Source organism: Hemibagrus wyckioides, linkage group LG21 (genome assembly GCF_019097595.1).
Source record: "Hemibagrus wyckioides isolate EC202008001 linkage group LG21, SWU_Hwy_1.0, whole genome shotgun sequence".
NCBI lineage: Eukaryota > Metazoa > Chordata > Actinopteri > Siluriformes > Bagridae > Hemibagrus > Hemibagrus wyckioides.
In genome coordinates this window covers 3688841-3704140 of record NC_080730.1, presented here as the reverse complement: position 1 = coordinate 3704140, position 15300 = coordinate 3688841, and the positions used below count along the sequence as shown (strand labels likewise).

The 15300-nt window shown below is 40.6% G+C and overlaps 2 protein-coding genes across 5 annotated transcripts in view; both read left to right on the top strand.

The window, feature by feature from the left end:
- The first annotated feature begins 532 nt into the window (after nt 1-532).
- Nucleotides 533-7192, top strand: sh2d5 (SH2 domain containing 5). The gene is made up of 10 exons (XM_058373195.1): nt 533-628; nt 1413-1497; nt 2345-2425; nt 2519-2593; nt 2685-2831; nt 2918-3112; nt 3229-3409; nt 3838-3943; nt 4230-4389; nt 4772-7192. The coding sequence occupies exons 2-10, from the start codon at nt 1447-1449 to the stop codon at nt 4937-4939; spliced, it is 1164 nt and encodes a 387-aa protein (XP_058229178.1). The 5' UTR covers nt 533-628; nt 1413-1446; the 3' UTR covers nt 4940-7192.
- Nucleotides 7054-15300, top strand: part of kif17 (kinesin family member 17) — a 14125-nt gene continuing 5878 nt past the window's right edge. For all 4 annotated transcript variants that reach the window (XM_058373194.1, XM_058373193.1, XM_058373192.1 and 1 more), the window contains exons 1-8: nt 7054-7192; nt 8598-8863; nt 9717-9863; nt 10852-10953; nt 11046-11235; nt 11770-12222; nt 12496-12578; nt 13197-13344. In XM_058373194.1, coding sequence (XP_058229177.1) covers nt 8633-8863; nt 9717-9863; nt 10852-10953; nt 11046-11235; nt 11770-12222; nt 12496-12578; nt 13197-13344 — 1354 coding nt within the window. In that variant the 5' untranslated portion in view covers nt 7054-7192; nt 8598-8632. The remainder of the gene's footprint in view (nt 7193-8597; nt 8864-9716; nt 9864-10851; nt 10954-11045; nt 11236-11769; nt 12223-12495; nt 12579-13196; nt 13345-15300) is intronic.

Sequence of the window (15300 nt, the reverse complement as noted above, 5' to 3'; positions counted from 1 at the left end):
GTCATTTCTTAGCTGACACGACTACATTTAGCTCTACATTTAACACACCAAAGAATTAGCAAAAACAACAAAACTAGCATGATTAACTAAATCATGCTAGTCTGTGCTAATTGACATAAGAGCATTAAGGACTTTTATTTAACATTATTTTTTTTCCTGTTATTTTGCTGACTTTAATTTGATTTGATTTGATTTTTCGTTTCAGGTCATTTAAGGGGTTTATTTTCCTCATGATAAATAGCATTAAAACTGTGCTAGCAATAACAAAGTACTTTAATTACTACTTCATAGTGAAGCTTTCCTTCAATAAGTGACAACATGTAAACTTGGGCACATTTCTATAAAAAAGTGTGAAGTTCACCACAAAAAAAAGTATGTTTTTAAAAACATTGTGTATGACATTTGTGTAACTTTATGGTCGTGAACCGATTATTACAATCATTCAGGACGCACTTGAAGGTAACATAACTTGTTCGAAGGAACAGGGAAGGGGGAACGAAGTGGGCGTGTCCTTAGGGACCAAAGGAACGCGGTGGGCGGGGTCAAAGCGATAAGGTGAGTCAGTGAGCTTGGGATCTTTGGTGGGGATTTCAGCTGGGAGCGTTTGGGCCGCGCTTTGGGATTGATTGTAAGTTTTTAACCTTTTTTTTTTTTATTGTCTTAAAAACAGCAAGAAATATTTAAAGCACTATACTGATGTACACTTAAACGTAGAAAAGAAAAGGAGGTTTAGCACCATGTTTGGTCATGCACCAGGTGGCGTTCAAGGTGTTTAGTAAATCTTACACAAAATGGCAAGGTGGTGATTTGAGGGTTTGGATATTTTGAGAATGGAATTCTTTAATTTAAATAGGAGCTGATTTATTAAAGCAGGTTTATTTTGGGAAGGATTTCCTGTAAAGGTTTGTACGACGGCGACAAGGCGGTGAATTCAGGTAGATTGTGCAATTCGGTTGCCATATCCTGTTAAACTCCACATTTAAATCTGGGTTTATTGACGTCACCTGGAAAAGTTTTTAAACTCGACAATGATACAGAAAGTTGTTGGACTTTGTGTTTATTTAGAGAACGTCAGCATGTGGAGCTTTTACAGGGGTTTTATATACTGATTAGAGACTGTGTGTGTGTGTGTGTGTGTGTGTGTGTGTGTGTGGATGGATGAGTGAACTCTGTGTATGTGTGGGATGTGTATGAGTACATTTCCTGTCCAATATAAATGCCACATGTCCAGGCATTTGAATAGGCATGCTCAAAGGATTTTCATGAGATGACCTGTCATAAATAAATAAATAAATAAATAAACGTTGAAGCTGAAATGCATTTTCCTGCATTAAAAAAAATCCCCAGTCCCCAGGGTCTGTGTTTGTGAAATATGAAAGACATTTCCGGGCTTTAAAGTATCAGTCTCTTAGTCACCAGGGTTACAGTCGGAGCACGTCAACCAGCATGGGAGAGACAGCGGACGCAGCGAACGGGACTGTGACCAGGTCAGCTGAGGTGAGTGACCATCACTGAAAACACCACTTCTCTCATTTTTATTACTCCCTTTATAGCTTGCTTTGAGAACTGTTTGTTTGTTGTGTCATCTTTTAGAAAATACTCAGTTGATTACATTCTGGTTTCCAACTCTCTTCCACCAGACATGGTGCAGCAACATTTCTTTTCATAGTTCACTTCAAAATCACGTCTATCTGTGATATAAATCACAGTCACAGGGGGATGATCAACAACAGAGTTCCACTGAAACAAAGCAGAGTTACTGCAGCTACCGTAAAGTGGATGGTTTTACAGTAACATGTTAGAAGCAGAAAAAATGGACAAGTGTAAAGTTTTGAGCGAGTTTGACGAAGGAACAAATTGTGATGGCTAGACCACTGAATCAGAGCATCTCCAAAACTGCAGCTCTTGTGGGGTGTTCCTGGTCTGCAGTGGTCAGTATCTATCAAAAGTGGTCCAAGGTAGGAACAGTGATGAACTGGCGACAGGGTCATGGGCGGCCAAGGCTCATTGATGGACATAGGGAGCGAAGGCTGGCCCGTGTGATCCGATCCAACAGACGAGCTACTGTTGCTCAAATTGCTGAAGAAGTTAATGCTGATTCTGATATAAAGGTGTCAGAATACACAGTGCAGGACGGGTCAGGGCTGTTTTGGCAGCAAAAGGCGGAACAACTCAATATTAGGCAGGTGGTCATAATGTTATGCCTGGTTGGTGTATATTATGATATTGATATAACATTGATGTCTTTCACACACCATATGTTTTCTCAAATGTGCCAAACTTTTTTGATAGTCTCTTCTAAATTATTTTGTCCATAATCTTTTAATTTTTCATTCGTGTTCAGTACATCGGCTCATTTCCCGTTGCTGACTGCTGTTTGGATGAACAAGTTCTAAAGCTGCACTTGCAGCTGAAAACCTTCAAGGTAACTGGTGCAGAAAATTCTTTTCTTTTTTTTTTTTTAAATCAAAAACTGTCTACTTACTGTAAACTCACATTGTTGAATTCCTATCTATAGCGCTTCAAACGCAGGCGCTACGTCTCTCTGAAGTTCTCCATTAAAGGTGTGAAGGTTTATAATGAGGACGAGACGGTAAGATCTAGTCTCATCTTGGTTCGTTTTTTGTAGAAATTGATCTGTTTTTAACAGATTGTTAGAAAGTGTTTAACACGTGTTCACTCAGACTCTTCTGATGGCCCATGCTCTGCGGCGAATCTCGCTGTCCATCGCCCAGCCCTCGGACGCTCAGTTTGCTTTTGTCGCCCACAATCCCGGCAGCCCTGACACTCAGCTCTATTGCCATCTCTTCAAGGCCAGACACGCCCGAGCCGTACGTCTACACATGACCAGTCCGCCATGTCCACATCTCCTCCTTCTGTATCATACAGGCTCATAAAGTGTGTGTGTGTGTTTAAGGCCCAGTTCCTGAACCTGCTCCTGTGCCGCTGCTTCCAGCTGTGTTATTTAGAGAAACATCCAGAAGAAGCTGAAGATAAGTCATCTGGGAAGAAGCCCACTCGTAAGCCTTCCCTTCTGAACCAAGGCTTCCCGCTCAGCGTCAACGCCCTGGTGTCCTTTCGCAGGGCACCGACTCAGGGTCTGCTGCCTGGGGTGAAAACTTTTTATTAAAAATCTTTACAATTCATTACATTCAACAAAATGCATTCACACACTTTAATTTATTCGTGATGTTCTCGATTCCTGACTGATGATGATAATGCCATCAGGTCTCCTCCAAACCCAGTACGGAGTCTGTGAGCAGTCCGGAAGATGTCTTTCTCACGTCCCCTACTCTTGTACGTAAGCAGGCCATGAGGGACAAAGCGCTGCGCTCGGGGGCTTACCGTTCCTTCACCTACACTCCTGTAAAGCAGCGGCACCTGCAGGAACGCTTGAACGCTCCACAAGGTGGGACGAGTGTTCAGAGAACACTGTCAAAAGTGAAAGAGTTCCTTAGGTAATGCAGACCTTTTAATATGTGCTAGACGTCACTGGGTGGGGCAGGAGGAGGTGTGTCACTGGGTGTGTCATCTTCTCACACAGGGGTGACAGTTTGTTCATAGAACACTTTTTATTTTCACTTCACACTCAGCCTGGCTGTTTCAGATGAATTTTTTTCTTAAAATAATCCATAATTGACGACCATCATATGGCCTGATCAGATAAACTAACCATAGTGTGTGAGTGTGTGAGATTAGTTTGTGTGTAGTGTGTTGTCTCTGCATTTGTGACTGGGGTATGTATATGGTGTGTGTCCTGTTTTTAGGTGAGATGTGTCTGTAATTTGTGTGTATGCTCATGGTGTGCATATTATCTGACGTGTGTGTGTGTGACAGACAAGGGACAGGACACTGTACCGGAGTGCAGGGTGCGCGCTCCAAGCTTGGCCGAAACCGAAGAAGCACTGGCTCATGCCGTGTGGAGCTGGGCTGGCGTCTCTAGGTGACGTGGTGTTTATTCTTACTGCTATTTAAATCAATAAAATTCTGAAAAATAATCATTTGCAGAACTTCCACTGCACCAGGGTCCTCACAGTTAGGAAAAAACAGCAAAGCTAAACTAAAACTGAAATCAAGTGATTTAAAATATGAAAAACTAAAGCAATACTGATGGTGAGAAGTCAGACTTGGGGTTTTCAGGAAGGTTCTAGATTGTTGGCCAGGAAGTTGGGTATACATTTTAAGATCAGCAAAAATCAGTTTTGTGTGAATGTGTGTTGGTGTTTCAGTCACAGCAGTTCAACTCTGCTTGCTGAAGATGTCCTCGGCTCCTACTTGCTGTGTCCCCACCCCAAAGATCCCAACGTCGATTGTCTGCTCATTCGCTTCCCCTCAGGTCTGGTCAGTTTGCCTATTAAGACCTCCAGCAATGGAAGACTGTTCCTTGAGGTGAGCTTGAGTTTCATAAATAATTAAAGAAAGGAACTTACACAGTATTTGAGAATGCAGATATTGAGAATATTTAACAATAAATGACATTTATACTTTGCATTGAATATGAAGTCTGTTGAATCAGAAGGGCATGAAGAATCTTCTAACGAATAATGTGAGCGATGTACAGGGTTAGGGCTTAGACCAGCTAGTTTGGGCTGGAAGTCGATGTTGTGTAAAGGTGGAATTCCCAGCACTAGTTCTGATAAAAAGACATTGAGTCAGCATGAGGACAGGAAGTAAAATGTCACCCAGTGTCCTCCTCCTCCTTCTCTTGCCTATAGTGAAACTGCTTGATGTATAGATTACTGTAGACCTTTCTCTTCCTTCTTTTACACAGAACTGTCGTGTACGGTTCGAGAGTCTCACAGCGCTGATCGAGCACTACACCGAGACCAGAGGAGAGCTGGAGGTGCAGCTGAGTTGCACTCGAGTTAACCACTGTTACGAATGGGAAGAGAGCAAAGTCCAGACGAAGCGCTCGGCACAACAAAAGCCCAGACGATGACTCCTGGGTTTAAATCCAGATCAGTGTTTTATCTGTGTGTATATATTTATCTAGTTTTAGACTCTTAAGACTCTTAATCAGGGACCTGTTCCACTTTTTCTAGACACTTTTAACCCTTATTGCCACTTAACTCCTAATGTTCTGCACTTCATGCACAAAGCACAAGGTGATTGTTTTTTTTTGCTGCTGTTGTTCTCGGGTATAGGGGCTTTTATTTTATTTTATTTTTTTTTTATTTTTTTTTTAATTTTGGACAATACTGACTAACAACCCTGTACTTTTTTTGTTTTGTACGTCTAAATGATTTCTATAACCATTTTTATACATTTATTATGCAGTATTGCTAACTAGCCAGAGCTGTAAACTTGAGTCACTCTTACAGGAGTTTGTGGGTTAGTTTAAAGAGTTGAAATATCAGCTACGTATCTTATGAATGATGTGGAAGAAATGATGTGCAATCTGTTTTACCCAATGGTATCTGTGGAACCTTTTCCAACGGCTCTAGTCGTAGATGGACCTAAGAGCGATTTTCTTGAACACGACCTGACATTTTTGAGTAAGTTTTTTATCAGCTGTTCTACTGAAGCACTTTCCTAAGAGGATCTTGTATCTCTTGGAATTATATATATATAAATGCAAATACAAACAGCGATTCCTTGTTTGCTTTCATTATTTATTTATTTTTATTTTATTTCCCTCACTGATCTGTGAGGTCCTTGTGAGCTTCCTTTCATGGAAAAAGAGAAAACCTATTGAACTAGACACGATGTAGACAGATGTAGTGTTGATGTGGTCAAGATTTCTGGGAGGATCCAAGGTCAGGTCTTTGTAGAGATGGTTTTGGTGAAGAAACTAGTGTTTATAGCTACTATAGCATGCACAATGATAAGAGCTTGCTTTTAATGCAACTAAACGGTTGACAGCATAGCATCACATTTATTAATAAACTCAGTATTCATCTGAACACCCTCAGTATTCATAACACATTTTACGTGTCGTTATGTAAAAATATATAAGCTGGTGTGGTATAAGCGGACATTTTGTTATTTGTTAAGCACACAGATAACCTCTTTCGAGCTATCATAAATTACAGAGGTGAATATGGCATTACATTATTAGCTTGCACTGGAAATAGTTATTTCACCCTAATGACTATGAGGTTTCCTTCTGAGTCTGGTTCCTCTCAAGGTTCCTTCCTCATATCACATGGAGTTTTCCCTTAGGGTAGCATGGTGGCTTATTGGTTAGCACTGTTGCCTCACAGTAAGAAGGTCTTGGGTTCAAATCCCGGGGGACTTTCTGTGTGGAGTTTGCATGTTCTCGGTTTCCTCCCACAGTCCAGAAACATGTACATTAGGTTGATTGGTCTTCTAAATTGCCCATAGGAGTGTGTGTGTGGGTGTGGTTGACTGTCTATATGTCCTGTGATGGACTGGTGACCTGTCCAGGGTGTACCCCTGCCTTTCACCCAGTGTGTGGCTCCAGCAGATCCCCGTGACCCTATTTAGTAATAAATCAGGTATAGAAAATGGATGGATGGAGTTTTCCCTTGCCACCGTTGGTGCAGGCTTGCTCATTAGGGATAAAAAAATTTCATTTAATATTTTTTTCCCTCCTTTCTCTTTTTCTCTACTTTTGTAAAGCTGCCTGGAGACAATGTCCATCCATAAAAGGCGCTATACGAATAAATTGAATTTAATTGAAATTGGGAAAACTTAGCCTGTAGCTAACCCTGCTTCACACAAACGTAAACAGAAGTTTTGTTTGTTTTTGTAGCATTTTTGTATTGCCCATGTTTTAACTTGTGATAAATAATGCCTTATTCTCTCTTTCCTGAGCTCTTTGCTGTTCCCTAAATTCGATGTCTACAGGGTTCTTGGAAAAAGTAATGACTTTTGAGTCAGTGGGCTTGTTATTGAAACCTTTTTCACTGTGATGTGTAACTATTAATTTTAGACTTTGTTTTTCACTTCATTCATTAATTTTTACTTTGGTCATCGAACACATTACACGGACAACAAAATGTCCAGACGCTCCTCCAACATGGCGGCGCCGATGACGTCACTTCGTGCCTACTGCGAAAAAACTGGGAAACCTGCGCGAGCCGAGTTGCAGGTTGCTAGGCAACGGAGCACGCCGTGGCAGGACACATATACACACACACACAGCTCCTGATATAATAACGGTGTTTGTTTATCCTCGATTTTTTAACACAGGAATGCTTTTATGGATCCGGGAATGCTGACGATTAGTGTAAGCAAATATTTGCATTTTTATCTGTTCTTAAATCTTATTTTAAACAACGTTAGAGCAGGAAGAACAGCGAGTTTGCTTTTCTTTAGACGGCTAGCTCCTTTAGCTAACTGACAAATAATGCTAATAAAGTAATATACTGTCTCGTGCTTAAGTCTTAATTTTCTTAATACATTTCTCTATCACAAATAAATAAAAAAAAATTGGGGTGATTATTTGGTCCCAGGAAATATTGCTAATATTATTTCCATGTCTAAAATCCTGTTAATTAAATAAAATAAAATATATTTTTTAATTGAACCCTAATCATAAAAGTATCTGAAACCTGTTACTGAAAAAATAAAGTAAAATTTCATTAAAAATTTAATACAAATAATTCGTACTCTATTTCATTTGCTAAAAAGTAAATAAAAATTTATTTAAAAAAATGTTATTCATATAAGTATATAATAAATATTAATAAATATCTAGGAAGTACCAAAAGTTGTATTTGGGTATTACTGAAAAATAAAAATATTATAATAAAGTGGATTGTTATTGCATGAGATTCATATGTGTACATTTCATTTTGGAGGTAACATTTATGGATATGGTTTCATTTAGGCTCCTGAAGTTCCTTCGAAGATCCTGTGAATGAGTTTCAGGTTTTGATGTGCACTATATTGCCAAAGGTTTTGGGACACCCCTCCAAATCATTGAATTCAGGGGTTGGGCTCAGCCCCTTAGTTTCAGTGAAAGGAACTCTTAATGCTTCAGCTTCATACCAAGACATTTTGGACAATTTCATGCTTCCAACTTTGTGGGAACAGTTTGGGGACGACCCCTTCCTGTTCCAACATGACTGCACACCAGTGCACAAAGCACAGTGCACAAAATTGGGATGAATTAGAGCATGAAAAAACATGATTTATGCATATATGCTGCTATTTTGGAAACTGAAACCAGTTGATATAAAAGTAAATCCCGTACTGAAATGTAATACATGTTTACAGTAACATGGGGATTAAAGTTAATCCAGCTTCACTGTAAAACTACAAGAAGATTGATGTCTGCTTCTGTGGGAAGTTGTTTTATCTATAAACTGTTAGAATTGTTTTTTGATTCAGATTTAAGACTAATCTTTGTTGGTGAAACAGTTGTTTACTTTATCATTGTTTTTCTAATCTCTTAATCTCCTGTTTAAATCTCTGGATTAAGAAATGGTTTATATATTAATCTGTTTACAGCAGACTTAGTAGTCATAAACAGTCAGAACTGTATTTGATGCTGCTTTTAGGTTTACAGTAAACTTAGATGATCTGTATGAGTGTTATTAAAGCAGATCGAAGTTTAATCTTTGTTTTGGTACTTTATAGACACGAAGCAGTCTGTGGATTAAAATGCATCTATTTAATGTTTGTTACAGAAAAAGCCAAGGTAGAGTTAGCAGATCTGTCAAGGATGGCGTCCGAGTCGGTGAAGGTGGTGGTACGATGCCGGCCTCTGAACAACCGAGAGAAGGCTCTCAACTGTAAGATGGTGGTATCTGTTGATTGCAGTCATTGTCAATGTTTCATCGAGAAGCCCGGAGCCTCCGAAGAGCCGCCCAAGCAGTTTACATTCGACGGGACGTACTTCATCGATCAGACCACTGAGCAGATGTACAACGAGATTGCTTATCCTCTGGTGGAGGTCAATTCCACTCCATTTTCCACTGTGTTCATTTACAGTAAAAGGGATAAAGCTAGTAATATTTGTTACAGTCTGTCTGTTTTTTATTTTAATTGATTTGACTTAGGCAGCACAGTGGCTTAGTGGTTAGCAAGAAGGTCCTGGGTTCGAATCCCGGGTTCAAACAGGTAGGGGCCTTTCTGTGTGGAGTTTGCAAGTTCTCCGGGTACTCCGGTTTCCTCCCACAGTCCAAAAACATGTACATTGGGTTGATTGGTAATTCTAAATTGCCCAGAGGAGTGAGTGTGTGTGGTTGTCTGTCTATATGTGTGGCCCTGTGATGGACTGGTGACCTGTCCAGGGTGTACCCCTGCCTTTCCCCCAATGTGTGCTGGGATAGGCTCCAGCAGATCCCCGTGACCCTAATTAGGAATAAAGCGGTTATAGACAATGGATGCATGGATGATTTGACTTATGTGATGAGAAAGTTTAGACACAAATGGTCATGATGTACTGCACATGTCACAGTCGGCCATGTTGGATTAGAAGGAGAAAGACTTAATGGAGTAAGGTTGTAACACTGCAGTGATTATGTGGTGATTTACATCTAAGATATTTTTTAAACAGCACTAAATGAATGCTTTATGAGTTTGGGCACTGGACATGAAAGGCTTAACAAAAAGCTGTAAATGTATTCCATGCCTGAAACAGAATACAGTGACACAGATAGTAAAAGGACAAAAGCCTCTGTCTGCCATAGCCAAGATCAAATGACACAATGACCCAAAGGCTGACCCCTGAAAATAAACAGGTACTGAGGGAAAGCAAGTTTAGTGACATTTTAATCTTTCTTTTTAATCTGCTTTCATGACAGGGTGTCACTGAGGGATACAACGGAACTATTTTCGCTTACGGACAAACAGGAAGTGGAAAATCGTTCTCCATGCAGGGTGTACCAGACCCCCCAGCTCAGAGAGGGGTGATACCAAGAGCCTTCGAGCACATCTTCGAAACCATCCAGGTTAAAAGAGCTTTTTCCTCACGATCATATGCAGTAATATTGGCACCCTTAAAGAGAATGGGCAAAAACTACAGTATATATAAAATAAAATTCACATGCACTGATTTGAATATTCCACCAGTTGTAGAAGATTTTAGTTAAATCATAATTTTTTTTCTCCCAAGAATGTGTGTGGCAAAATAATTGGCACCCCTAAAGAACATCACTCGTTGAATACACCCATCAGGCATAACATTGTGAGCAGTGACAGGTGAAGTGAATAAGACTGATGATCTCCTCATCATGGCACCTGTTAGTGGGTGGGATATATTAGGCAGCAAGTCAACATTTTGTCCTCAAAGTTGATGTTAGAAGCAGGAAAAATGGACAAGCGTAAGGATTTGAGCGAGTTTGATGAAGGGCCAAATTGTGATGGCTAGACCACTGGATCAGAGCATCTCCAAAACTGCAGCTCTTGTGGGGTGTTCCCGGTCTGCAGTGGTCAGTATATATCAAAAGTGGTCCGAGGAAGGAACAGTGGTGAACCGGGGATAGGGTCATGGGCGGCCAAGGCTCACTGATTCACATGGGAAGAAAAGGCTGGCCCGTGTGATCCGATTCAACAGACGAGCTACTATTGCTCAAATTGCTGAAGATGTTAATTCTGGTTCTGATAGAAAGGTGTCAGAATACACAGTGCAGGACTGGTCAGGGCAGCAAAAGGGGGACCAACACAATATTAGGCAGGTGGTCATAATCTTATGGCTGATCGGTTTAAGTGTGCCCATTTCTTAAAAATGCTGGGTGGCAATAATTATGGAGATGATTACGTACAGATTAGATAAATCCTATTTAAGCTTCTGTGTTTACGGTTATCTGATCTCCCACTGGAAGTACAGTAGACTTTATAATTCTTGGTGCCCTTTGAGAAGAAATGAAATAAGTGCAGTTACTTAGGGGTGCTAGTAATAATGGTGCGGATGTTTAAATACTGTAATGTGTTTTAAAGTGTGCAGAAGACACAAAGTTCCTTGTACGAGCTTCATACCTTGAGATCTACAAAGAGGAGATCAGGGACCTGCTGGGAAAAGACACCAAACAGAAGCTGGAGGTCTGTTGCTCTTTTAGTTACAGTAAATAGATAAATTTACCTCTGCAGGGTGAGATGGATAAGGTGTGTGTGTGTGTGTGTGTGTTGAGCAGCTGAAAGAACATCCTGAGCATGGAGTGTACGTGCGAGACCTCTCCTTGCACACGGTGCACAGTGTGGCAGAATGTGAGCGGATCATGGAGCTGGGCTGGAAGAATCGCTCAGTGGGATACACACTCATGAACAAAGACTCCTCCCGCTCACATTCCATATTCACTATCCACCTGGAGATCTGCAACACAGGTTTGGGCTCATACACAGACACACACACACACACAGACATGTAACAAACAGGAAACTCCTCCATTCTTTCACTTTGAAGGTTCCTTCACCTAAATGTCCTTCAGATGTACGACAAATGTTTCTTCTGATTGTGTTTAAGCGTTTAAGTTGAATTAAATTTCTTTTACTACGCATCTGGACTTTTAAATATGATAGTATTAAGTGGCATGGTGGTGTAGCATGTAGCAAATGATCCAGGGACGAAGTAATCATCTTATCAATACGAAGTTTCCTATGTTCTCCTTGTGTCAGTGTGGGTTTCCTCTGGGTTTTCCAGTTTCCTCCCACCTTTTAGAAACATGGCAGTAGGTTGCAATAGTGACTTTAAATTGTCCCTAGGTGTGTATGCATGCTTCCCTATGGTTGATTGGTGTCACATCTTAGGTGTAATCCCATGTCTCACCCAGTATTCCCAGTATAAACTCTGCAATATCTTTGCAAAATCCTATCATTAAGCTATCAAAATGATCTTAAATCTTCCTCATTTAATCTGAGATGCTGCTGGTGAAGACCATTTACGTGCCGGAAAGCTCAACCTGGTGGACCTGGCTGGCAGCGAACGCCAGTCCAAGACCGGTGCCACTGGAGACCGTCTTCAAGAAGCCACCAAAATCAACCTGTCCCTGTCAGCACTGGGCAACGTCATCTCGGCGCTGGTGGACGGACGCTCCAAGCACATCCCGTACCGCGACTCCAAGCTTACTCGCCTCCTTCAGGACTCTTTAGGTGGCAACACACGCACCCTCATGGTGGCCTGCCTCTCCCCCGCCGACAACAACTATGAGGAGAGCCTGAGCACGTTGCGCTACGCCAACCGTGCCAAGAGCATCCAGAACCGTCCACGCATCAACGAGGACCCCAAGGATGCACTACTGCGCCAGTACCAGGAGGAGATCAAACAGCTGAAGGCGCTCATCTCCGGGCAGCTCGGGACTGGATGCCTCGACTGTAAGATTCCTGTGGTTCTTTATCTTTTCTGTAATCTTTTCATTAACCTCAAATATTTCACACTATTTATACTACACCTGCATGAGATAGTAAAGAGCATAAGTATGTGATTTGGGACGCACCAATCAGGGTCAAGCAGTGCTCCAAATGACAGCCAATCAGTCTTCAGAACAGATTATGGATCCATATCTAGAGTTTCCTTTAGTAATAAATATTCTTGTCTTATAAAGGTAGAAGATTATACATTTACATGCTAAATATTCCCTGTGTCAGCTTTGCTAGCAGGTCAGAGGTTACAGGTGAGCACAGGCATCCAGTCCAGACCACAGAGCAGCGAGAAGGAGAAGATTAAACAGGTGGGTATTGTCATATCATCAGTCAAAGAAGGCTTGGTCTATTTAAATGCACATTTTATTCAGGTTTTTATACTTAATAAAGCTGAAAACTTGGAGTCTTTTTATGTTCCTAGAATTAAAATATTTATTTAACTCTGAAGAACAAAAATTTCTTTATTTTTTAATTAAGAATAGTAATATTTTTCTGTAATATTCTTTTAATTAAAAATGGAATTTATTTATTTATGTATTTATTTATTATGAATGCGCATCATTGAGAAACTGGGATTTTTACTTCTGAAAGAAAGGGTTTCAATTGAATTTGTTTCCACGCCAGTTACTATGTGATTCTGCCATGACATGACCTAGTACACATCAACAAAGGAATAAAAAAATCATGAATATGAAGGTTATATAACCTTGAGCTTTATAAGCAATGAACACATTCATATCATGTTATAAATCAGGCATTCTACACATCAATGCTACAATTATCCATGAAAATGTATTACATGTTATAGTGAGCTGTAGGATGCATTATGAGCTGAGAGCTTCATGCATTATAGTATGAAGAAGTGTTCATAACTAACACGAATGAATACATGATGTGTGTGTGTGTGTGTGTGTGTGTGAATTCAGGATTACGAGGAGAAGCTTGCCAGACTGCAGGCAGACTACAACGCAGAGCAGGAATCCAAAGCGAAGCTCCAGGAGGACATTGCGGCCTTGAGAATGTCTTATGAGAGCAAGCTGTCCAGCGTGGAGAGAGCAAAGTGTTCCCGAGCATGTACGATCACACCACAGTGATTATAGTACATATACACTGATCAGGTATAACATTGTGAGCAGTGAGAGGTGAAGTGAATAAGACTGATGATCTCCTCATCATGGCACCTGTTAGTGGGTGGGATATATTAGGCAGCAAGTCAACATTTTGTCCTCAAATTTGATGTTAGAAGCAGGAAAAATGGACAAGTGTAAGGATTTGAGCAAGTTTGACGAAGGGCCTAATTGTGATGGCTAGACCACTGGATCAGAGCATCTCCAAAACTGCAGCTCTTGGGGGTCTGCAGTGGTCAGTATCTATCAAAAGTGGTCCAAGGAAGGAACAGTGGTGAACCGGAGACAGGGTCATGGGCGGCCAAGCCTCATTGATGCACGTGGGGAGAGAAGGCTGGCCCGTGTGATCCGATCCAACAGACAAGCTACTGTTGCTCAAATTGCTGAAGAAGTTAATGCTGGTTCTGATAGAAAGGGGTCAGAATACGCAGTACAGGACGGGTCAGGGCTGTTTTTGGCAGCAAAAGGGGGAACAACACAATATTAGGCAGGTGGTCATAATGTTATGCCTGATCTGTGTAGTTTCTACTAACAATAAGATTGAGCACAAAAGATGTGTATGACAGGATATAAAATTAAAAATCCACCCTGAATAATGTTCTAATTAATTATTATAATTAACTTGAAATATTTAATGCCAGAAAGTCATTAGTCATTAGTTTATACTTCTTTCATTGTTCTGTTTTCAAGTTTTTACATCACCCGCGATACCATTCGCTTACCTACTGATAGTGGGGTCAGTGGGATTTACCCCTTGCTTCATTAATATATTTAGAGAATGATGCAGCAGTGCTTCAGTCCTCTCTCAGCTCATACACTATATTGCCAAAAGTTTTGGGACACCCCTCCACATCATTGAATTCAGGGGTTGGGCTCGGGACCTTAGTTCCAGTGAAAGGAACTCTTAATGCTCTTAATATTAAAAAACCAAGACATTTTGGACAATTTCATGCTCCCAACATTGTGGGAAAAGTTTGTGGATGGCCCCTTCCTGTTCCAACATGACTGCACACCAGTGCACAAAGCAAGGTCCATAAAGTCATGGATGAGTGAGTTTGGTGTGGAGGAACTTGACTGACCTCAACCCCATAGAACACCTTTGGGATGAATTAGAGTGGAGACTGTGAGTCAGACCTTCTCGTCCAGCATCAGTGCCTGACCTCAAAATGCACTTCTAGAGAAATGGTCAAAAATTCCCATAAACACACTCCTAAACCTTGTGGAAAGCCTTCCCAGAAGAGTTGAAGCTGTTATAGCTGTAAAGTGTGGGACAACTCCATATTACATTCATGTGCATGTAAAGGCAGACGTCCCAAAAAATTACCTTTCATGATAAAACTGCCATCGCTCTCATCATCTCGTAGATCATTAACTACTTATAGTTCATAACTCAGCATCATATAGTCTCTCTCCTTTTCCAGTAATTCTACACTGGATTTGTCAATAAAATGATTTTGAACATCACTGCAAAAATGCTAAAAGTAAAACCTGACCTTTTTCTCTTATGAATCAGTTTTTCTTATTAAACCCCACAGTGTCTGTGCTAGATACTGCAATAATGGCCCTCTGTGATGTGAGCATGACAGACAATGTGCAACTTTTGCAAAAAAAAATAAAAATAAAAATTTAATTCTAGACATGTTTAATGTGTTTCAGGATGGAGTTTTCCTTTAATAGTGAAAAGCACTAGAGCAAGCCATCTCCCCTGTCCTCTAAATTGTAATATTTTACCTTCAAGTTCTTTCTGACTAAATATCTTCTTATGGAATATTTCCTCTAGCTTTTGAATATTTGTTGTGTTTCTATTTCTTACACTAAAGGGTTACATTCTACATGCATGCTTGTTTTTTCTCAATGCGCATTGTTGCATTTCCATGACATCATCAGGTCTGGTCTTTTCTGC